Source organism: Centruroides vittatus, unplaced genomic scaffold (assembly GCF_030686945.1).
Source record: "Centruroides vittatus isolate TY-2023 unplaced genomic scaffold, ASM3068694v2 contig_216, whole genome shotgun sequence".
NCBI classification, from domain to species: domain Eukaryota; kingdom Metazoa; phylum Arthropoda; class Arachnida; order Scorpiones; family Buthidae; genus Centruroides; species Centruroides vittatus.
The window spans coordinates 373,507-399,152 of record NW_027121347.1 but is presented as its reverse complement, the minus strand read 5'-3'; the positions used below and the strand labels follow the sequence as shown (position 1 = coordinate 399,152).

The window sequence follows — 25,646 nt, the reverse complement described above, 5'->3', positions numbered from 1 at the left end:
TTGAAAACAAAAATTTTAATCAACTATAAATTATAATTACAAATTTAGCTTATCTTTAAATTAAAAACAATGAAAAAATAACTGTTTGCTAAAAATGGAATGCTTAACAAAAGAATTCGGTTTAAGCTTCTTGTTAAAAATACTCATTCGATTAGAAAAGCAAGTGTTTTATAACAATGCATATATACAGATTTGCCCGGTTATGTACTTCACGGCCACTCTTCTGAACTACATCTGAAAAAAAAAACGGAAAGATTGGTATAGAAGTTACGTGAGTCGACACGTTTCAATCCGTGTAACTTACTCTATGTTGTCTTTTGTTAGCGTTTTGCCAGAAAGCAGAAGCGAAGCAAACTTGGCTGCAATGGGATCGTTATTCATAGATGCTACAGCAACTACCTTTCCTTCTCTACAAGAAAAAGTTCAAAAATTTATTATAAAAAGTGGGACATTGTTCTCGTCATATACACAATGCCGAGCGAGAACACGATCGGTTGAAAGGGTTTCATTCGTAACTGTCAATTTTAAGGAAATACTCGACAGGTCGAACGGTTGCCCAAAATGGTACAGTTCGTATGTAATTTGCAGAGGCATATACGCCAGTGCAAACCTAGCCTAAAGTGTAAATTGTTTCTTTGTCTACATTGCGTAATCTAATAATGTGAGGGGTAGACTCAGTGATGCCAACTAGTTTAATAGGTAATTCCTAAAAACAGTAGTAAATAAATATTGAAGATTTAAGCATTTCTCACGTGTAGCGGGATAACATTATATACAATCGGCTCACGGCATTGTCGAGTCTACTCTTCGCAAATAAATTGGTCATTTTACTACATACGAAAGCTTACCTTATATAATATGCAACAAACTGCAATTTATATGCATCGCCGTGCATTACAATTTCATCAAATTTTCCTCCATATCCTAAAAAATTAAAATAGCTTTTAAAGAGGTGTTTAAGATAATTACATTTGGCAAAATATAAATTTATTTACCGGCGTATCTGACACTCTTCCCAAATAACATGGACCAAAAGAATGGAACTGTCAGCAATTTTTCATTTTTATTTAGCATGTTCAGTGCGGCACATCTTCCTGAAAATTAATCACACAGTTTACTTGTAGATATGATACTAAAAGAAACTGTTTCTCTTCTTTTACTTACCGTGCGCCATTGCTAGTTGCCAGTGTCCAATATTTACTCTGGCATCCATTACTGTCAGTGGAAATTCGACAATATCACCTCCGGCAAATATGCCATCCACGTTTGTCTTCATATACTAAATTACAAAGCATTTCACTAAATAATAATATATCTACACTAAATGTAGATTTCTTCGATTAATCTCCTACCTCGTCGACTATAATCTGCTTTGAAGAATTTAGTTTAATATTTGTATTTTCAAGGAACTCTGTCGATGGTAAAACTCCTGTAAATTGATTTAAAAACTGCACTTAACAAGAAAAATTGATTTATATACCGAAATTTCTAATGTTTAAAAAGTCGGCTTTACAGGCGATGCACGTGTGATACAGAATGAGAAAATGACTATTAAAATTGCAATGTTACTAGTGGCCTTTAAAAGTGTGGCAATGTTGTAACCAATCGGCATTACTAGTGGCTGTCAAAAGTGCAGCAACAGTGCGAATATAACGATAATTGAATTGGCACCTCCTTTTGCCGAATCACCACGTACCACCACAACAAATGATAATCAATGCAAAATACATGCTATTTCCGTGACATGTTGCACACATTGCATCAACCCTTAGCAGTAATCTTTGTAAAACTCACTCTTAATGAGACCAAATCATCAAACGTGTGTTTTGAGAAGTTTATCATGTTATAATTGAAAATTCGTAACATATCCTCACCAATGCCAATTACGCAGATATCAGCAGGTATATGCTCTCCAGTTTTCAGCACAACTTCAGTTAAAATTCCTTTATTTCCTACAAATTCTACTATACCGTTTCCGTTGTAAAATTTTATCTCGTGCTCTTCCAAAAGCTACAACAAATTTAATTTTTAAATGCATTTATATAAAAATAAAATACAATAAGGGTTTTCTTTTACCTTTTGAAGACCTTTTCCAATGTCTTCCCCTAAAACATTTAAAAACGGAACAGTGGAACTTCCAATAATTGATATGGAATTTGCCTTGTCGGCCAAGTAAGCCGCAACTTCCATTCCTAAAATAGTACCCAATTTTAATACATAAGGAAACAAAATTTAGAAAACAGTAAATTTCTAGCTTACCAATGAACGAAGTTCCTAAAATCACTACATTCTTCTTTCTACTCTTCTCAGCAATCACGTTAGCATCTTCGACAGAGCGTAAATAATGAATATTCTTTAGATCTACATTATCTAACGTTCTTGGTCTGAAAAAGAGATTTTGCACTGTAATTTCAGTACAGAAGGTATATATATATATATTATCAATACTTTCAGATAGATAATGCTACCTTCCACCGGTCGCAATCATAATTGCATCATACTGAATGCTAGTGCCGTCACTACAAGTCAGCAATCGTTTCTCCGTTTCTATAGACGTTACCTGAAATCCAAATAATTGCAATCTGTACAAAATTTACTCTAATAATAACTTGTTTATACTGAATTTTCTTTATAATACCTCACGATTTAACCACAGTTCTATGTCGGCAGACTGGTAGTAGTCTGGCGATCTTAATGCCAAATCTTCGGCTTTTGCAGAAAGAGCCTGAAAATAATACATTTAATAAGGAAATACAATTGTGCAAAGATTAAATATGAAACTGGCATAATTTACTTTACTCAGCTTTGGTCTATCGTAAGGACGATTGGGTTCTTTTGATATAAGAATGAGACGACCGGTGAAGCCTTCTTGTCTCAAGGTTTCGACGCATGTCTGTCCCGCACCACCTACAAAATACATCGTAAACTGTACATCAAGTGCATCACGTCTACTTTGGACTTAAACTATAACATATGACAGGCCCTTCCCCTTGAAATAAATGCAAAAACAGGCTCGTAACACAAGGCCCTAAACTTCAGTATAGTTAGTTTATGCCATATCACAGTGATTTCTTAAAAATATAAAAAATTCAATAATAAATATAAGACTTCTGCTTGACAGCCAGATATGTGATACAACTAGGGTATCAAGCTATCATTACTGAGAACCTGGGATCAAAGGTTTCTTTCGGGGAATCTGGGAGGGCCCTAACCTCTAAGGTGAGTGAAAAATACTGTCTCATATAAAACAAATCTTGTGTAAAGAAAAAATTATACAGTACATATATATATAAGAATTGAATAACCAATTGTATTTGGTTAAAAAATAACCTCCCAAAAATGTTTTCTGATAGAAACACTGCTGAGATCACCAGAAATTTTTCACAAGTGGTATGTTGACCCTCATTCCTATACCTGGCTGCTCCAATTCTCACAGTTGGTGAGCATGGCCATGAAACTTATGTAAAAAGGGTCCTCTTAGCACTCACACAGCAAAAAGAACACTTTGGATCGCAGAAAAAAAAATCATTTTCCTTAAAGTTTAATGTGGTTATACGAAAGGTCCTTAAATATATCTTGGTTTATTTTTATTAGATATTTGATATTATGGTTATGTTTAACAGAATTGGGTCAATGTCACTCGAAAAAGCCTTAAAAATATATTTAAAATTGTATGACAGTTACTAGAAGATAAATTAAACGTTTAATTTATCGAAATTGTTATCATTTTCTCAAGGAATAGTTTGCCTTCAATTTTAATAGTGATTTTTCGTGCCAATAGAAATACGATCTAATTGTTATATTAAAGCGAGAGTATGGTGTACGACAGTATAAATATAAGAAGACAATCTGGTATTATTCACAATTTATATCTTTTTATAATATATATTGACAACGATTGGCTATTTTAATATCATTTGCATGTGCATTTATGAAAGTCAGAATTACTAGAAAGAGGTATGTTGATGTATGTAATGAAGAATTGCTAAGAACTAAACCTTGTGGTATGCTTATTAAAGTGTAAATTGACAAAAATAATCAGATATCTTGATTTTATACATACAAAGTAATTATTAAGACATGTTAGAAATAAACTACTTACATCAAATTCAGTAGATAGCTTATCGAGAAAAATGTTACGGCTAGCTAAATCGAAGGCTTTAGAAATATCAATAAAGTGATGTATGTCGAAAGTTTTAATTCATAATTTGTTAATATTACTTGTTGTATTTATAACAGATTACTAGTAGCTGAAAAATTAACACCAGAGTGTTGAGAAAAAGAGAGATTCGATATACTCGGATAGTATGCAGCTCTATACAAACAATTTTCAAAAATGTTTAGAATTGTTGAAAATGGGGGAAAAAATTAGGTTCTTTTTAGGAAAAACATTGACCACTGTGTAGTTATGAATCCAGCTTCGAGAATAGAGGGGAAGAGATGTAAAAACACAGAAGATTTCAAGGTAATAAGATAAATATAAAGTGATTGAGGATTTCCATGTAGGAGATAGCATCTTAATAAATATGTATATTTTATGTGGTATGTTTTGAAATCTAAATTTGCTCTAAACTGTATTTCCTTGTATACGAGCATAAATTTTAAGTACTAACCGCCACCAATGACAATGAACGTTCTCTTATCGTCGACGGTTCTCTTTGACGTAGGTTTAACTCTCTTGTTTTTCCCTACTTCGTGACTTGAAGCGCTTACTTTAACTTCTCCGCCGTCGACTCGAACCTATAAATAAAACTTACAATGAAAAGCATATAGTTACAATTTTCATGGTGAACTCGGGATATTTTCCTTCCAATTAGAAGTTCAGACTATTTACAAAAAATATAATTTTCGAGTCTATCCATTAATCCTTTAACGCAACCACAGAAGTACCCATTTAATACTGTGAGTTTTTACCTATCATTATTTGTTTTTGATTGAAATTTTCCTTCAAACCAATGTAACGGGTACTTCTGTGGTTGTGTTAAAGGATTAATGGATAGATTTGAAAATTATATTTTTTGTAAATAGTCTGAACTTCTAATTGAAAAAGCATATATTTAAATATAAAGTTTTGGTATTTGAGAACAATTAAAATTAGATTTTTGTATACTATAAAGGTATACAAGCATACAGCTCTAGTAACTCATAGTCAATAATACAGAGTAGAGTACTCAGCATTATATTTCGCCTACTTTTAAGCTGTGTATATACTACAGAGCATTTTGCTTTTAGACAACCACCATCTAGTTAGATCCTTGTTTTTCTGGCTTCGAGCAAAGTTCTTATCCATAACAAGCATCTGTAACAAAATCTGCTTCTGCTGTTGGCATTGTCAGAGATAGAAGCAGAAAGGGAAAGCGTGTTAGCACTGCAGCTCGGAATGCTGTTATAATGATGCCATCTGCTCTGGTAGCACAAGCCAAGCCACAGTACAGGTATTCCTTTGATGTCTTGAATTGAGTGGCCTCCGAGCAGATTCTTTTAAGCCAAAACGTTATGGGTTCCCGTACACACTACCAAGTGTACTTTGATGTTTGGTTTTGGATGGATTTACATTACAGCAAATACTCTATAGCCTGTATGGACCTTAATACCAACTGGCAATTAACAGATTAAAATTATATAAATATTATAAATGAAGCATGTAAGTCTTTACCCTATAACACGGCAAACTATCGAGTCCGGGAAAATCTTCGATGTCGCCAGTTTTGCTATTAAAGCAGGCGCCGTGCCACGGACATCTAATTTTACCATTACTCAACACACCTAAGTAGAAAAAACAAAATGCAATTAATTAAATTAAAATTTATAGTGTAATTAAATATAATTAGCACTTTAAACAATTGTTACCTTTAATTAGAGGGGCGTTATAATGAGTGCATTTCGTACCGAGAGCGGAGAAAGTTCCATCCTCTTTCACAAGTAGGACACTTCCCTGTTGACCCAGTTCATACACTTTCATTCTATATATAATTTTATTTTTTATCAGATAATAATCTTTATGGTGTATAAATATAATTCTCATTAACTAGAAAGCACTTACTCGCCATTTTCTAAATCATCTTCTCTGCACACGGTTACTTCCACTACATCTTCTGCCGCACCGGAGTCGGGTTTACTACAATACACACCTTCTGCAGGAAATCAAAACGTGCTTTTATTACATGAAATGGCATCAGAATAATTTACAGACTTACCATTTAATTCTCCTCCTTTCTTTTTAGATGCTGAAGTACCCATTATTTAGTTTCACAGCTGTGAAAAATTTAAATAATTTTAATTTAAAATCTCGTAGTTGTCGAATAAATGCGACGACTGCAATCGGTATCACTTAATCGACAATAAAAGGTTTGTAAATTGAGCAAATTGCATAATAAAAAGCAATTAAAAGTTTATCAAACGTGCAATTACCCATCTAATTCCGGCAATTAACTAATTTTATTGACCAAATAACAAAGTTGTTAAGGAGCAATTCATTTCTATCAGAAGGATTTAAATTCTCCTTCAGATACGGTTAATTAATTGAGCTTATATTTAGTAACGTTCGGCAAAGAAGGACACTTAAATTTAAATTATAATAAATTCATTTAGGCAGAATGGCAGTGTACAGAAGTGTTGCAGTTCCTGTGTCGACATACAGTAGTAAGACACGAGTATGGCAAAGAGACACAAGAGTTGCATTGCTGCACATGAAATGAGATATCTAAGGGAATGTGTTGAGCAATGAGGAGGAACTGCACAAGGAGTGAAGATATCATGGAAGAATGTGGTGTAAAGCAAGCCTGCTTTACAATTATTGAGTAAATGTGAAAAACTACTGGAGAGTACACTTGGGAAGAGTGGAAGGAAAGCTAAACAAAGAGCAACCGAGGAAATCCTGACTGAAGAAAGTAGACCAACATTCAAAGGAGCAAAAGATTACGAGCGCAGGAGGTGTACTAGGAGAAAAGCAAGAGAGATAGGAGTGTCTGGAGGGATTGTGGAAATGCACACATGCACCCTTTCTTGCCTCCTGCCCGTCCCTTCCGAGAAACGAGCATTTAGATTTCTCTTATTACATACAGAAGATTCCTGCTCATTAACTTCTGTGATGAATGCAAAGCCTGAAAGCAAAGCACTAGTGTTGCTCCAAAAAAAAGGTTCAAATTGGATTTAAATGAATCAGTATAATTATTTATTAAATTATACAGGCTAAATAAAGCTCATTAATATTAATTAATAACATTTATCAGGTGATTGTATATGCAATTAACACATCTAGAAGAAAAGATGGAAGTTTGAGCAACATAACTGATAATTTCTGTCAAATATTAAACTTAATTTATATGAATTTAATAAGTAACTTGATCATTTAATTACTAAACTTTCATAATAATGTAACCACATAACATAAACCAATTAAGCAGAATCTTGTTAAAACCTCTTGCCTTACCTTTCGCACAGACAAATTTTTGTAATTCAAATATTATTCTGCAGTAAACAACATACTTTTATACATTTACTTGAAGCTGTGTATCGAATTTAAAGTTTATCGCCATTCATCAGGATATACAAGGTGTTGCAAGAGCATTATTGCTTAATGAAAAGGAAGACATTCCGACATCATTACACACAAAATATGAAAGGAAAGGAGAATCAAGTGTCGAAATTCATAAACATAATACTTAATAAAATTCCACTTGCGTATATAAGTGATTTATAAATTGCTCTTACACGCCGCTTATTCAGTGTTTGTTTATCACGATGAATCGACGATGCGACGACCCTCTTTCGTCGATATTAATCATATTTATTGAACGATATCTAATTGCCTTGTTGTCGACGACAGGTAACTGCCCATCAATGATGCAAAAGTTGAAGTTTTATTCTTTAACGATAACCATTATCCACAAAATATTTGTTTAGATACTTTATCGATACTCTATCTATACAGATGAGGGCGTGAGAGGAAATGTACTGATAAACAATTATAAATTTTTCCTCTCTTCTCCGCTTTCTACTGCCGTACCGACGACTTAAATACTCGTCGATAACTCGTTCCAAGGAAAAAAGTATAAATAAAAACAAACATGTATTTGTTTGTTAAAACAAGAAATGTAAATGCTATCTGTCGGCATAATGCTTCCTTTTATCAGTATGTAACTGTTTTGATATACAAATAAGCTTTTCTTTCCGGATATTAATGCATTTTCTCAACTCGGTTTTCTAATTTTCAACTTAGATTTCGAAAAATCCGGGAAAGGTATTAGCAAACAGATGTAACTGCAGACAAATTCCGAGGCAAATACACTGAAAACAAGCAATTGGCAACAAAATAAGAGCCAAATATCAGAAAAAGGAACAATTACCGACAAAATCCAAGGCAGATATGAAAACACGAGCAATTGCCGACAAAATCCAAGGCAAAAATTAATTAAACGCAGAAACGGTGCAACAGCAGTTATAAATCCGGTCTCTAGAAAAAGAAAGAATCAAAAACGCCAACATTAACTACAAAATTTCGAGGAGCGGTTCCTCTCAAGGTTAGCACGATTCTATCTTCGACGCATTCCAATTTATTTCTTAAAAACAAACCACAAAGATATTAAACAAGTTTCCGAGAACTTAACAGGGCAAAAATAACCGGATGGAAAAAAACACACAAAATTGCAGCCGAGTTGATTTATGACCCCATTAATTTTTATATGTGTATGTGTTTAACACACCAACAACACAATATTTTGTATATAATATTCAATATAATATTTTGTATATAATATTCATCTAAGCATTCAATTTTTGGCTTTAATTTGCTTGGAAAGCAAAAAAAAAAACATGTGAAATTTGGCAGAGGTTTCACTTGCAAGCATGGAAAAGCTTTGCTCTACGTTAAGTTGTTTACTTTACACATAAAGACCTACATGAGAGTACAGACACACAAACGCACTAAGGTCATTTATATCAAACGGCATGAATAAAACATGCCTTACACCCGAATAATCAGCCGCAATTGGCGTGTAAACATTGTAAAAACAGGTAAACAAAGAGGGAAAATGTAAAATAAGAACACCCAGACACGTTAGGGGATGATACAACGAGTTTAAAGAGGTAATTAAGTTAAATTTACGCTCGAAACAAGAAAAATTTCGGTATAAAAAGCAACAACAAACCTGTCTGCTTCGATCAATGCTATCGACACTGACATGACCACTTGCCACTCGTAACCTATAAACGAAACTCGATTCGTGTTAGGTTCGATTGTAGTACTTATTCAATTTACGAATAAAAGAAACAGAATCGAATGTGATTGGTTAATGTATGATTTTTTCTTTTAAATTTATTTTTTCTGCAGCTTCATTTCCGGGAACATTCGCCAGGTGGTGAGACTTGCGCTTTTCACGATTCGTATATATCGGAAAAACGCGTGTTAGGTTCGATTACAGTACCGATTTAATTTATAAATAATAATAAATAAGATCGGTTGAGTAAAATCGATCGCGATTGGTTAATTTATAGTTATTTTAAGACGTCATTTCCCGTATGGTCTTTCGTCCGCTAGGTGGTGCGAAAGTGTAGAGAAATTGACGAATAATTTAAAAATGTCTGCTAGTAAGCTTCTTTGGAGTGTCATCGGAGGGGGCATAACTGCCGGTTGTTTGGCAATTTCGGGGGCCGTCGATTTTAAAAAGCGTGCCAACGCTTCGCTGTTGACGCATCCTTCGAATGCTAACGGTAAATGGGATTCGAATTGGGATAGGTGAGTGGAAAGTTCCAGTTAATGGAGGAAATTTGGAGTCGCTGTGAAGATCTTTGCCGAATTTTAGCGGTTGTTGCAGGTGCAACAACCGCTAAAATTAGATGCAGTTATACTTGGCATGTGGCACACTTCGGATGTGGTGTACGCAGGTGTGGATACGAGGAGAATTATGTTGGATGTGGTATTATTATAACAACGTGGAATGCACAATGGGCCTTTTATGCCACGTTGTTATAATTATACCGCGTGTTGCACAATACGCGGGGCATGTTGTTATGCGAGTTGCATAATAACATGCCTCGCACATTGTATGTCCCACAAAAGATTACATCGTAAATCTCAATTTGTTCCGAAATAAGATGGTAGATCTCTGATTGAAAGTAGAACCGAGACCGACAAAGATTTGTGCCCTTGCGAGATGCGGAAAAGTCTTCTCGGCAATCTGCAGAGTGGTAAAAGATGGAGGAGGAAAGTTTCCGTCCATCTGGATGTTTATGAAAGTGTCCGAAGCCTGTTGGTGTTGCGATTCTTGGCTTTTGATGGCAAATCTTTAGTTTGCCCCGATAAAAATGTCTTGCTCTGGTATTGGATTTGGCATATTCAGAGTAATATATACCATGACCCAATGCAATTATCCTTACTGCCGACATCGGCCGTACTTTATGTACACATATAGAAAGACGAAAGAATGTTACTACAAACTCCGCGATTAATTAACTGGTTATTATTTTGTGATATATCTTAAACAATTTTCTTGTGTGACAAATATCAAATAATGGGTTTGAGTGGTACGGTTGGGATGGTCGAGACGGCTAAAGCATTTAAGGCACTGGCCTGTCCGTTCGAGGGATCCGGGCAAGCAACTCTTCTGGAATGTTTTTTGGGTGACGTGTCCCCTATGTTAACCCTGTTTGTTGCAGCCGAGATGCCTCGTTGCGAGCCTTCTAAACAGATCGTGGCTATTCGGAAAGGCCGTCTTAGTGCTCACAGAACGATAACAGATACACCTTTTTAATTCCAGGAAAGAGCCAATAATTCCATTTAAAGGCCTGGAACAATCCGAAGGAGGCCTTTAAACGTGGCGGGAAACTTTTGTTCCAAATAAATTTAAATTGCCGTATCCAGACTTCCCACTGATCACGTGATAGTCTGGACGAAGCCCATTAAACTCTTCGGCAATTTCTTGATTACTGTGGTTTCCCGACAGTAGCATGGCGTAAACTAATGATAATTTATAGTTTAATTTTCTTACATTAAATGAAATTTAACTTACAAAAAATCTTAACATAAAGCTGGGTTTACATTGTCGTACGAACTAGTATAAACAAACAAAATGCACTATCGTCAAAGCAAAATCTTGATCCAAGTTAGAACGTGAACCGGTCAAAACACTAGTCACGGAACTGTTACGACTTTTGTTTGTTGGACCGATTTGTCAATCGGTCCAACAAACAAAAGTCGAGACGGTTTCGACCGTAACGAATTGGTCAAATGGTCGACATAAGGAGACGAACCGATGGGCTCGTATCTTCTTAGTGGTTCGTATCTTCTTAGTGGTTCGTATGTCGATACAAACCTAGCTTAAATGATGATATTAAAAAATTTATTTGGTTATTTAAATTATCTAGGAGAGAGCCATCTAGTTTAGTCAATCCTCCAAAGAATTTGAGTGCAGAAGAGGAAAATAGATATAACGAAAGTTTAGAACAAGCGAGATCAAGAGCGACACGTCACTTATTTTTGATACGACACGGTCAGTATGTTAAGGAGGGAAACAGTGACTATGATAGAGTACTTACCGATCTAGGTAAGTTTCAAATACCTTTTTTTTTTTTTAACTAAATACTTCTTCACCTGGAGCATTTTATGTGGAAAGTTCAAAAAGTTCTGGGACTGTTGCTATATTGCTTGAATATATCGATACAAAAACACTTCAAATACTGTTCACCCCTTCTGCCAAAGCTTGTACAACTATTCAAACCCTCTTTTGGCAGCCTGCTCTGTAACATTACCATGAAAGCATTTCCCCTTTAAGAGTAGTCAAGAGGCCCACCAGTAGTTCCATTCCTTGAACACTAGTAGTTCTATCGTGGGTTCGTGTCTTGCCAGGATGAGCTGGCCACGTGGAGTTTTCCGTGTTTTCTCTGTCTGTAATGCCGGAATAAGGGGCAGTTCCCCTTAAAAAGACCTCCCGGAAGGCATCCCCCAGGCAAGATCACCCAAGTGTTGCATTATTGTAATTTAACAAAACAAACATTTTCCCTTTAAAGGTACCTTCACCTCCGAGGAAAGGTAAAAATTACTAGGTGTGGGATGGGGCAAATAGAAATGGTGAGAAAAAAATAGAATAGCCAGAACTTCTTGAATGTAACATTTGAAAAGTTATCCATTAAAAGTATTAAATTATAATTAAAGTGTATTAAAATTTTAAGTAAGTAGATTGAATATAAACTGTTTTCCTTACCAGGTAGGAAACAGGCTTTAAGAACTGCTCGACGTCTCAAAGACTTTGGATTTTCCTACACTAAAATCATTCAGTCGTCGATGACGAGAGCCAGAGAGACTTCGGAAATCATCTACAAATTATTTCCCGAAGTCCCGTTGGAAGAATGCGACTTACTGAGAGAAGGGGCGCCGTTTCCTCCCGAACCGCCTTCGAAACACTGGAGACCGAAAAATCATGTAAGACATATTTAATTTACGAATGTCAATTCTCTCCGCAGATACATAAACGAACAACATTAGATTAATTGAATAATTAAGATTTCGAATGAAGAAAGCGGGATATAAATTGGATCTTTACGGCTTTCTGAGAGTATCATTGTCTCATCCTAATTAGGATACTCCCGGAAAGCTGCAAAATCCCTATGCAGAATAAACTAGAATTTGTAAAAATTTAACTTGCGCAGGGATTTCAGTTTTGCAACTTTTAAAACTTCTAGTTTATTTCTACATTCTTGCAGATGTTATTTTCCACGTTAGCAGTTGATTCTCATTAAAGTTGTTGATTCTTGGTAGTAGTCTGGCCTGGGCACATCGGGTCCTATTTTGCACCATTTGGCTCCATCACAACCCATGATCTCTCTGCACATCAAACTATAAATGAACACTTCTGGTCTAGTGACAGAAAATTAAATCATGTTCAACTTCAACGTGTGCCGATTCCATGTGCCAAGTTAGCCATCAGCCAGTTTGACATTGTTCTAGCAATGGCTAGCAATGTTGAGACTGCACTGCCATTGGACTATAAACTGGCCGTATTGCAAGAACAAATGATGACAAATGGACTTCGAGAATCACCAATAGAACATCAAAAGAAAACATGGAAGAATGTCCACTAGCCTCGGGATCAGAACATTGAGTTTATGTTGTAGAAGAAAAGTAAAGGACAAAGAATATTGCATTATAAAGACATATTTTGATAATCTTAGATAAGAAATGTATGTTTGGATGGTTTTTATGTCCCCATATGACTTGTGTGCACATAATTCTTATCAATACAGTTCAGAATATGTGAAACATAAAGTGACAAATGGTTGGAAAGTGCATCTCTGTATGGTAACCAGTAGATTGAATCGCTTATGATCAATTGAAAGTTACAAAAAAAAGTTATTGATTACAAAAATTTCTTCTTTTAGCAGTTCTTTGAAGACGGAGCACGAATCGAAGCGGCCTTTAGGAAGTACTTTCACAGAGCTCCGGCCTCTCAGAGAGAAGACAGTTACGAAATTATCGTATGTCATGCTAATGTAATTCGTTATTTTATATGCAGGTAAGTTCCACTACAGTTTATTACTACCAAATTACCTTAAATTTGTAAACAATATTCTAATTACTTACATTACTTTATAAATGTAAGATTAAATCTTAATATTCTACAGTACACGCAAGGTGCTTTGTGCAAAGAATTAGTTTAATTTAAATTAAGAAAGCAACTCTTGTTCTTGAAGCCTTTTTGAGGTTACCCGAGCGAGTGGATAAAACCACAGTGTGCCAGTATTTTGTCACAGATTTTGTCTACGCAGAGTTTTTGCAAAAAAGCTTGTGTGTAAGGTACGGGTACATTGATGCTAATAAATTCTGTTGGTGGAAGGTCGAGGGGTTAAATAGTTGGAATTTTACTTCAGCTATATATACACTAGCTGTTGTTAAGTGCGAATTCTGCAAAAAGACAACAGGTAAACAATAATGGATTAGTGTTAGTTATAATTGTTTAAATGCGTCCTTACCACTAAACGCTGATTGTGGGTTTGTGCCTATCCAACAAGCTGGCTATGTGATTTTTCTGGGGTTTCCTTCATGCATCCAACACCTAAATAGGGGGCGAGTTTACTATAGTAAGTCCTGGGAGGCATTCTCTTTGGTGGCGTCATTACATCTCGTGAAAACCAAACTGATCTGTTGTGTTGTCTGCATTCCTGTAAGAGAAAAAGTGCAAAGTTAGTTATTAATAGATAAAATTATTGTTCTAGTCATGCCAAACAATTAAATGTTTTAAATATTCTCTTCTAAATTAGTAATGAATTATCAATTTTTGAAATTACTAAAGTATCTGTAGCAAATATTTAAGAATTGCCGAATCACCCAATTATGAGCAAATGTTTACAGTCAAACCTGTTTTTATGCGCTCTTTTTATGTGCGATTTTTTTAATGCGAATTTTTAATTTGTGCGGTATAGTTGGCGACTAGTCTCGTGCGATTCGTCATGTCTTACGTTGACTTATTATAGCTAAATAAACTTATTATAGCATAAATGCACTTATTATAGTAATATTATTGCATGAATATGCGAAAAATGAAATAATTTACTTTTTAAGTCAACAAAACACCACCTGGACAAAAATATGTAAAACAGACGATAGACCAGACGATGCAGTCAAGTGCTGACATCTGTTGTCAATAAATTCTATTTCGTACGGTTTTGAGTTATTTTCTATGTGAGACTTTTTTTATGCGGTCCCTGTTGACCGCATAAAAAAAATATTTTTTAATTGTGTTGCGAAAACTATTATTTACAGCCATTCGTGAAGTTTCGTGAGATTTTTTTTATGCGTTTTTTTTAATGCGGTCCCTATCCCCCGCATAAAAACAGGTTTGACTGTATTTACTTGGAATTTTGCCTGTTTAAGTAATTATCAAAAACTATGCTATCATTTGATGAATTTGTGATTTAATGTGTCATTAAATTTATATTGACATAGAAACTATCAATATTTCTTAGCATGTTTTTACACACACATACACACACACGTGTGTGTATGTGTGTGTGGAGACATTTCTCCACCTTTTGAGACATATCAAATTCAGTTAGGATTAATGGAATACGCAGTACAATTCGTAGGTGATCTGTCAAAGGCGATGCCTCGTAGAAGGACTTTCTACGGAAAACTCGCCCGTTTAGGTGTTAGAGACGTAAAGAAAACTCGATACGGCCAGTCCGTCAGTGGGGAGCAAATCTGCAACCATCTAGGCCTACCAATGTTCAGCAGTTTTATCCATCTTCAAATCATACCAGTTTTATAAAGATCTAGACAATGAAACAGACCCGTTTTTTGAGTCATGTTCTCATTGTCACTGCTTGCAGAATATTTTTCGGTCAAATTATTACAAAAGTTACGTTTTTCGACCGAATTTTTTCGTTTCAAAACCTCTAAAATGCGAAATTTAACCGAGAATTCCATCTTTCCTCCTCCTCCAGACCTTACTTCTGATAGAAACTTGGATTTATCATCAGGAGCAATCGGTGATGCTCGGGAGAGAAAAAAAGGAGATGAAGTAAATTAGAAGAGTAATAGAAATTTTGATGGAGATACATAAATTAATTTAGTTGTCCCTTTTAGTTGCATGAAAGACGTTTTCTTGTATTAATCAAGTATTTAATTATATTTGTGCATGATCAATGCCATCTTACAAGTTACTTAGACAAATTAATATTGTTCTGAGCCAATGATATAAATAACTTAAGTGTTTTTAACTAAATTCCCACGTATAATTGTTTATTTTAAGTATTTTTTTTGCACAAAATTTCGTAAAATTGAGTCGTACTCTAGGTGTATTTTGGAATTTCTTGCTCTTCTTCATGTTGAGATTGTTAGTAAATCATTAAATATAATTATATAATAAACTGTTCGTTTGTTCGGTAAAACAAGTTATACTAAAATGCAGTCGAACCTCCAACAGTGGCCACTTTTATGTTCTTGTCAGTGGCCATCGTTCACAGGTTTGACTGTATATCGATTTTTGATAAATTGGCTTCTTAGGATTGCCTTACGGGCCAAAGTTATCTCGAATGGTTCCATATATAATATTAATTAAAACTTTTTCATTATAATTACGTTATATGACCAAAAGACAAGTTGTAAATTTTTGTCATAACGACGAATTTCATTAATTACGGCAGCAGATTTTTCCCTAATATTTATGTTGTTTTGAAGACGATTACTGTTATATCTAATAGAAGGAAAGTGTGGCGATCGGCCAAAACAACGACCCTTCGAGATTTCTCACATTTTTGGACTCGGGACCTTGGAATGTCAAGAGATGCAAAAAAATTTGGCAGTTTTTTTTGTGTGTGAGAGGGGGCACAACTTTGTTCACCCACTTTGAAGCTTAACTCCTGTGTCTCTTGTTGAAAATTTCCAAAATTTTGCATGGAGGTTTGTGTATTAGGGGCATTGATGCTATTACATTTTGGCAGTTAAAAGTCGAGGGGATAGTGTGTCATATTTCAAGTCGGGGCAGACTTAATGACTTAATTTTACTCGTTATTAGCATTTATAAATCTTTATACAACTTTTCTCCCCTAAAAATTAAGCTTTTTGCCATTTAAAATAATAATAATAAAAAACTTTTAATAAAATATTGTAACAGATGGCACCACACACACTTTTAAATTCTTCCGTCAAAGTTTTTTACTATAACGATGCTTTAAATAAAGAAATTTTAATGAAAATGCGACTGGGTCAGGGGTCAAACTTATGTATGACAGAAGGCAATTTTATTTTTTTAAGTAATAATAATACAATTAAAATACTCAACAGGGAATAACTATAAAGTATTAAATCCTACAATCGTTAAAAAAATAAATAAAAACACGATAAAACGTGGATTGCTATTCAGAAAATTCAAACACCTGCTAAAGCTATGATTATTCGATATAATTAACTTCTAAAATTTGTATTTTCTCATAAAAAATCTCATTAAACTAGCTTCATATTGTTACTAAGGAGTATACGTTTTGATTTAAACTTCCATAATATACGATACTGAAAATAAATGAACTCGACTCGGTGGTCGTTCTTATCTTCTTTCTTCCGTTATCCTATTAAGAAGGACAAGGACGACGAATATAAATATATCGTTAACGGCCAGCTACGTTAAGCTTTGTAAAGTTCTAATGATATTGATGACAATAATTACCAGTATCAATCTTTGTCAATTAGAAAACTGGTTATAAACAATGGATCTTGTAATGAATATAATCGCTGGAAGTTGTTAAAGTGTTTAATACGCTCACAGCTGGATATGCGATGCTTCCCGAACATAATTTATGGATAAATAAAAAATTTGTTTTGATGATGCCACCAAATGCTGGAAAGTTAAGCAACTTGTTGCTGGATTTTTTAGGCTTGTCCCAGATATGTTGGTTCCTTTCCCTCACCATTTGGCCAAACCCATGATGTGCCTTTGGACAATAAGAAGGCTCTTTTCATTGTTTTATTGATTTTTATATTTGCATATTCTTATGGTTTTTCAGTGAGACACGTGATCTATATTTGTCACTCACTAGATCCTATCTCGTTTCTTGGGCTGTGCCGACTTTTCGGGATACAAAGTACGGATAACTATATACTATGGATAATTTTGCGAGGCTTTGAAACAAAGTTATGTAATATGAACTCGGTATATCTTTGATCTCTAATTGTACTGTTCTTTTGTGTCTAAAATGCTACAGGCTGCTATGTATTTAAACTAGGCATATGTTATATTCAGACTAGTGTTTGTGTTTGATAACACTGACAGCTACAGACTACAATGTATACAATCTTTGTTACCATGTGTTATCCACATTTGCATCCGTGTTGACAAGTCTACGGAGTGAATATTAAGTGCTTTCTTGTAATTTTATCTGGATTAAGAGCTGAAGGAAAAGCAATTGTAAACTTTTCAGTTTAAATTTATAAGAAATATTAAGAAGATATGTATCAAATATTTACATTATTTAATGATTTCTGGGCAAGATAGAGCGTTAACAAAATCAACATTTGTTTGGCTGTTAAACTAAATATTTATTCTGCAGTTTTTGAAAAAATAGAAACATTTCACACAATGTCACTGTCCAAAACACGAGATTTCTATTGATTTATTTTTAGATATGTACATATTTCAAAATATTACACATTCTTGCTGTATGAATGATTGCAACTCATGTTGCACAATATTGTTTTCTTAGATTTATAGCCATAAGCAAAGAATTTGGGACAACGTTGCTACATTACTGGCTTATTGTTTACAAAAATGGGAAATATAAACTTATCATTTTGATGATTCAGCATCAAGATGTTCTGAGAGTGTTTACAAATGCATTATTGTCTCTCTAAATGTAAAGTATTGAACTTGCTTGTATTAATGCTCTTACACTGTTTAGTCTAAAATCAATCATTACAGTCAGGTTATAAAGCTTCATTTCATCATAAACATGCATTAAAATTCATACAAAAACATCTTTTGTGTAGTAAATATAGCAATCTTAATTGCTGCAATGTAACTAACAATATACACTATATAAGTGCAAGATTGACTTTGAAAACATTGGATTATATTGTGTACATTATTAGGTCTGACAAATTGGGTAGGTGATTTTGTATGTGCCATATTTTCTCACTTAAACCCGAGGGAGTAAAAGTGCCGTTAGAAATAAACCCCAGGTTGAAAATCGTGGAAATGTTTTGAAATACTGCACTGTACAGATTTTAGTTTAGAGTGGCAGGTAAGGAGTGTACAATTCTATTCCTTCAAATTGTCTAGAGTCAAGTTTCACGTATCTAAATGCCTTTTACCAGTGTGCGTATCATCCACAACAAAGTAGTTACAAACATTTTCGAACCTAACAGTTCTTCATCAGGTAACGATCCCCTAACGGAATGCGCTTCGATTCAAAGTCGCGAAGAAATACGATCCGGAACGTTGTCCCGACCCGACGACGTCAATACGGACCTATGCGCTAAGCATGAGTTCTAATTTATCGTTTTATCTAGTAGGGCCTGACATGCCATCGATAGAGCTATTTCGTCCTTGTAGTTAATGCAATTACCTTCATTAATATCGTTAAGGCATATGTAGATCGCCTCCAGCCATCTGAGGTGGTTAGCACGGTGGGCAGTCTAGAGTCGGAGCGTGAACTCTATTCCAGGCTTTACGGGAACATTATTTGAAATAAAATTATAAATATCAACTATCAAGCATGGGAAAGTCGTGATCAAGTTTGTAAGTCGAGAGCTTATTGGTATTTCGAATCTTGTAGCCATAACTCATAAATAGAGTCGATAAATTATTTTGAGAGTTTGGAAAATGTACGAATAATTATGGTATTTGTTTCAATTTTTAACCATTCGTCTTCTGTTGCCACCACCATCAAACCACCGTCCGGAAAGAACTCATGGGGATATGTATATTCTAAAAATAACCGCACAGGAGTCTAATTGAGAAAAATACAGTACGTGCTGTCATTAGGCTCATCTCTGGGTTGAATAAGAAAAACACCGTCATATTCTCTCATCTTTAATGAGATATTAGTTTCCTTTAAAATTAAATCTGTTTAATATCCATTAAGCATTAAAAAATGCTCAATAACGTTAAATATCAGTATTATTGTAATTAAATTCCGATGTGCATTGCTTATGCAGTCAAATATTTAAAGAAAATTAAGCCAGGGTGAAGTGAATATTCCAAAAATATTCATATATTGTTTTAATACTATTTTTAACCTGTCATTGATTTACCAAAACTGAATTGAGTATAATTATCTGTAAAGTTTAAAAATAAAGAAAGCTGTTATGCATTTTATAATGCTTAATGGATAAGAATTAGAATTAAAAAATAGTAATAATAATAATAAAACTATATCTTTTTGTTCATGTACACTACTACACACGAATTGACAATTCATGCGATATAATGTGACATTTTTGTCTAACTCATTCATTTACAGGAACTGTGTGACTCGAGCAAAGACCTTTAAGGTTGTGTCGTTTACTCGAGTCATCGAGTTTCAGTATAAGTGTACTCTGCTATTTTTAACTCCTTTGTAAATGAGATGGGAGTATGTAGGATTGCAAAACCGACACAATTGTATTTTCTTAACAATAAGTTCATTAAAGTATAGCATTCTTCCCGAATGCATCTTCTACGGAACATTGATTTATTAGCTATTTTAGAGCCTCGTACACAGAAATTATTTATCGTGGTATTCGTGCCGAGAAGGTAAATGAAGTAATTGAGGATATTTAAGTCTCCGTAAATTATTTTCCACGACAAATTTAATTAAATGTGGCACTATTAAATTATGTTAAATGCGGCGCAAGCTTATATATATATTTAAATGTTGATTAATAAATTAAAATAGTGTCTCCATATTTCTATTTTGATCGCATTGATGTAATGACCGCATAACGAGATTCGATTTAATGAAATAATCGGTCCCATTCATTACCGATCGTAATCTGATATCCGAGAGTGGAAAGTGTATTTATTTTAATAGCAGAATATCTGGTTACGGCATTTTTAAATATATAGGATTACTCTGTTCGAAATCTATTACTATTTTTCTACGAAACTCGATAAAATTTACTAGAATTAAGCGAAAACAAAGCTTATAATAATTGACTGGATCGAGTTTTATCGGTGGGTAATGCGGCATTTGTTCTATTTAAAGTATTGTTTTATATTAAAATACTTTAATGCTTTTTTGTGATTCAGAAATTTTCTTCTAATTAAGATATTTTTCAGTGCTTTAAGTAGAGTGGCCCAAAAGCCAGTTGTTCAATATATGAACAACTGGCTTTTGGCTCTGGACCACTCTGTATAGTTTATACATAAAATGTTCGTTTTGTTGAAAGAAGTTGATAGTTTTCTTTACGCGTCTAAAAGTCAGTTTATGAACAGGTCAGGGACAAGTTCCAAATGAGGAGAATGCGTTCAGAATATAAATAAGCACGTGCTTTTACAAATTTTTAATTAAATATATTCATTAAGTAATGACCTTTGTGTGTTTCTCTACATATTCATTGTAGCGTGCTAGTGTGTATACATCTCCGACATCTCAGTTATAGTATCCTGGAGCCATTCTAAAGCTATCTTTGAGTCATACTTATTCTATCTACCATTTTAGAGGATCCTGATTCGAGTCCTGAAAGACCTCAAACATTTTCATGAATGATTTGACTCATATATGTTGGCTTTGTCCTTGCCAAACATGTAGTAAACATGAATAAATGCCCTTGTGTTTTCACCAAATAGAATCAGTTAAGAAAGAAAAAAGTGATCTGACTGGGATGCTGGACTCGATTTCTTACATATCCAAGTTTACTGCAAGTCACACTTGTACATATGTATAGACTGTATAGTGTAATGTGCATCAATAAATCAATCGACATTCTTCATTTCCGTGCTTGGGCTATTAATAAATATATATTATATCATTATTTAGGTGTAAGATAACATTGAATTTTTGTGATTTCAAATGATAAATATTTACTGAATTTTTCTCTGCTCATATTAAAATCTTTATTTTCTTTCAGAGCCCTGCAACTATCGCCGGAAGCATGGAAAAGATTTATGCTGTTCCATGCAAGTATAACGTCAATAACAATTAGACCGAGCGGTAGAGTAATAGTGTTTGGAATAGGTGACAGCGGTCATTTACCTCCGATGGAATTATCAGTTTCTTGACAACAAGGACTTAAATAAGAGTATAAATAATATGGAATTTTCCTATACTAGTTTAATAATTTGATGACAAGACTTTGTCAAAAGAGTGTTTAGACGGTGATGTGATGGTTTGTTCTGACGGTGGCATCAAATAAATGTTTGAGAGAAATTTAAGATTTTTATGGTTGTATGTAGCATCATTTATAAACTGTCAGAATCACCTTGATGTATTCCAGTCTGTCCGATCTGGTCTTAATAACAGGAAAAGTTAATTACAAATATGTAAATTGGATTTAGCACATCTGTCACTTTTTTACAGATATAGATACTTCTTTAATTTATAAATGGGTACCGTACATTCCAGTATGAATCAGTCTCAGCCAAAACTGATGCACCAGCGAGAGGTTTAATAAGCTTTTGCTGGAATGTCTGTCAACCTAACAAGATGGCGGAAGCAAACGATGCTGTAGTGTCGTTTGCAAACTTTTGTCAAAATAACTTTGGATTAATAAAGACAGTATTTAAAATAGTATTAATAATATGGCTGCCTCTGTAGTTATTAATTCTTTGTCAGAGCTCACTGTATCCGCAGACCAGCAAGTGGCTGTACATATAAACTATGTTCCATCCATGTTTACAAACTGATGAGTATGTAAGTGAATGATGGAACACAGTTTGCTGATGCATACTGGAATGTACCCAATGTTTCAAGCAATTTTAGAATTTTAATGTTCATTGATTGTGCTCAATAACATGAAGTAAACAGTACTAAATTCGTGAATCTACAAATAATCAGCGGTACTACATTGAAAAATTGAAAGATTTGTTGTAATTTAAATATTTTTGAAAACATTTAGATCTCCAAATATTAATGGATGTGTTCAAAAAAATGTGGAATAATGTAAAAAAAATCCGTATTAGTATTTACTGAAATTAATATTATTTTATATAAACAGAATTTACAATATGCCACATTTTTAAATAATCAAAATAAAGATGCAGGGAGCCTGCTGAATAAGAAACATATATTCATAGCAAAATACTGTTTTCTTTTTTCTCATGATTAATAGAAGGCATACTAAATGGAACTGGTTAAGTTACAATTCAGTTTAATTAAGTAATATTTGTATAGGAAAAAACAAAAACAATTATAAAATGCAATGTTGAAAATTAAAGAACAAAAGGATTCTTTTCAGCAGTCCAAATTCAAGCAATTTATTAATTAATTAAACAAAGTTTGCTATAACTTGTATTGGAACAATAACTTATATCAAGAATGGGCCAATATACAGAAGCTGCAATATAGGAGAGCCACAGTTTGATCTTTGTGGGTATAAACCAATAAATTTTCTAGATATTACACAGATGGATGAATGGTCAAAGCAGTAAAGCCTATCATTTGAAGGGTCCAGCTTGGATTATCAATTTTCACAGCTAGTTTCTTGATATTTAAGGCCTATCTGTTCTAGGTGTGATACTATAAGAAGCAGCTGTTCATGCAGTATCGTATGCAGCATGCACATCTCAAAATTATTCAGTAAATTGCTTGAACTTAAATTAATGTTATTTTTAATGAATATTCGTTTAATAACGAGATACAGAAAATTTAAAACAGTAATTTTACAAAAATACTTATGTACTGTATATAAACAGTCTTATTTGTTTGAAAATATTGTCTTTGTATGTTAATCACTGTTATCTTTTATAAATATCAAATAATGTGACACTCAATTAGCAATATTAGTTAATGAAGAGAGTCAGCACTTGAATTTAATTAGATTATTATTATTGTTTGCATTATTTTATGCTACAACTAAGTGCCATTTTTAAATAATTATTAATTAATTTATATCCTAATAAATGTGAGAAATTAAGCATATAATTTTGTTTTTTTACCTTAAAGTCAATGTAATAAATGCAAAAATTGCTTTAAAATAAAACTATCTCAATTTTTATGCATTTTAGCACTAATTTTGAGTATTTTCAAGGGTCACAACTGAAATTTTTTGGGTTGATTTTGGAAAATGAAGTCCTTGATCCAATGCGACCGATATTGACTTTTGAGCCCTGACCCTATTAAGCTGGATATCAAACGTTCCGCCAAAATTGGGTCACTTTAATATAGTCGACACCACGTAAGCCTTAAGGAAAGCCGATGCAATCAGAATAGAAACAAAAATCCGTGCTTAAAATTTAATATGCACATTCTTCAAGCTTAAATTAATTAATTATTTTTCACACTTAATTTAAAACCGATTCATACAGTTATAAGTAGATGAAAGCCGATACAGTCCGGTTATCTCCACGAAAGTATCTCAAGTGTTTATTTTATAATTTACCAAAATATTCAGTTAAATAATAAATGAAAACTCTAACATCTGTCTTGCTTATCGTGTATATAAAAACCTGTTTTTGAATTAATCGCAACTTCAGATAAAAATCGCACAATATCAGTGAATTTTTGAAACAATTAACGCTTGACATCGGTTAATTTATTAAAATTCTTGCATAGGAAATAGCTTAAGAGCGTTTGATAAGGATCTGAATGAAAAATCTCAATTTTATTAACGCATGTTTATTTTTTTAAAGGGGGTTTAATTGAATTATAAGATGTGCATAGCGAAAATTTAATTATTCGTATAAATATTTATTAAAGTATGTCTGGCAGGTATGATCCAGTGAGTCAGGTTTGCAGGTAATGAGTCATAATGACCTTGTGAAGGAAAAACTGTTCAGTTTCATTAAACCACGTGTCATTTCGTTATTGACAATTACGCACACCAGATGGCGTTAGGCGTATTTATCGTCTGGCACAAATATGCCGGACATTTTAAAATTTTTTTTTATAATTAATCGATTTAGCACTGATTAAATGTTTATTTTTCTTAAACTGCGCTTACAAATAAACTAAATTTTCAATAAAAAAGTAATAATTAAAGTCCAAGTGACTACATTCCTTACGTCGTCCCACTTGGGTTTTTCAGTTAAAAATCGTGTTTCTTAGCCATTAAAACAGTTCCGCGTGTCTTATTACATTAAAATTTTCGTTTTTTAATTGCGTGAAACTGCTACAAATCACGAAAAATAAACTACGAACAAATTACCTTTTGTTCTCGAACAGACGATTAAAAAAGTCGCGGCCGGTCACGTGACGAGGAAATGTCCACCTGACGTCACTACTAATAATAATATAATTAAAATGCTTGTAATAAAAAACGAAAAAATATGTTAAAAGGAGGCGCAATTATCAAATTATTGTGGCGAAGTTAAAATTACGAAATAAAAAAGAAAAAATAAATACAAGCAAACAAATTCAACTTTTCTCTCTATTAAATAATAAATATTTTTAGTAATGGCTATTAAAAAGGTCAATCGTATAAAAATCGATTAAATTCTCGTATAGAAAGTATTATTATTTATGAATTAAATATATATTTAATTATATTGCACTTTATCGGGTATAACATAAATGACGTCAGGTTGCTAAGGCAACATGATCTTTTAATGTTTTTTTTACAGTTTGTCATTAGTCAAAATGTTCATAAATTGGAATATGCACTTTTGTATTTATGATTATTTTATTTAATTTAAATATCAAGCAGATACGATCAATTTAATCAGTTTTATTTATAATCGGGTCGAGTCTCATTATTTGCGTTTTGTCATCGAGATCATTTTTAGTAATTAAAGCGATAATAACGTCATCGCCGTTGATAAAATTGTAATAAATACATTAATATAGAGTTTTAACCGAATTTATTCATTCGTTACGAACTACAGTAGATAACTTTCGTAACTATAGTAACGACAATTTGAAATACGTCGATTTCGATGACAAATGGAAATTTTATTTATTTAAGCATATAATTGAGTTTTATGAAGGAAATAATTTCTTAATAAATTGTATTAATTGCGTTAAATTAGATCAACTTTATCAGCTGGTATGGAAAGAGAGACGAGGAAAAAACTTCGTTGTTATGA

The 25,646-nt window shown here is 33.4% G+C and overlaps 2 protein-coding genes across 6 annotated transcripts; one reads left to right on the top strand and one right to left on the bottom strand.

Annotated features, from left to right (window-relative positions):
* LOC136970771 (apoptosis-inducing factor 3) lies at positions 1–24,792 on the bottom strand. 5 transcript variants are annotated; one of them, XM_067265225.1, is made up of 19 exons: positions 24,770–24,792; positions 13,966–14,154; positions 6,198–6,255; positions 6,044–6,134; positions 5,851–5,963; positions 5,657–5,766; positions 4,614–4,740; positions 2,795–2,907; positions 2,639–2,725; positions 2,469–2,560; positions 2,260–2,384; positions 2,077–2,192; positions 1,875–2,010; positions 1,353–1,429; positions 1,165–1,279; positions 996–1,094; positions 849–924; positions 305–409; positions 1–234 (listed from the first exon to the last, which is right to left on the bottom strand). In XM_067265225.1, exons 3-19 carry the CDS (start codon positions 6,238–6,240, stop codon positions 210–212), a joined length of 1,650 nt encoding a protein of 549 aa, XP_067121326.1. In that variant the 5' UTR covers positions 6,241–6,255; positions 13,966–14,154; positions 24,770–24,792; the 3' UTR covers positions 1–209. The 5 variants fall into 5 exon arrangements, with proteins under 5 accessions (XP_067121326.1, XP_067121325.1, XP_067121324.1 ...); XM_067265224.1 differs by lacking the exons at positions 13,966–14,154; positions 24,770–24,792 and adding an exon at positions 12,201–12,336; XM_067265223.1 differs by lacking the exons at positions 13,966–14,154; positions 24,770–24,792 and adding an exon at positions 9,150–9,304.
* Positions 9,540–21,957, top strand: LOC136970774 (serine/threonine-protein phosphatase PGAM5, mitochondrial-like). Its single transcript, XM_067265229.1, has 5 exons — positions 9,540–9,736; positions 11,365–11,543; positions 12,204–12,418; positions 13,375–13,508; positions 21,536–21,957. Exons 1-5 carry the CDS (start codon positions 9,579–9,581, stop codon positions 21,684–21,686), a joined length of 837 nt encoding a protein of 278 aa, XP_067121330.1. The 5' UTR covers positions 9,540–9,578; the 3' UTR covers positions 21,687–21,957.
* Positions 24,793–25,646: the final 854 nt, after the last annotated feature.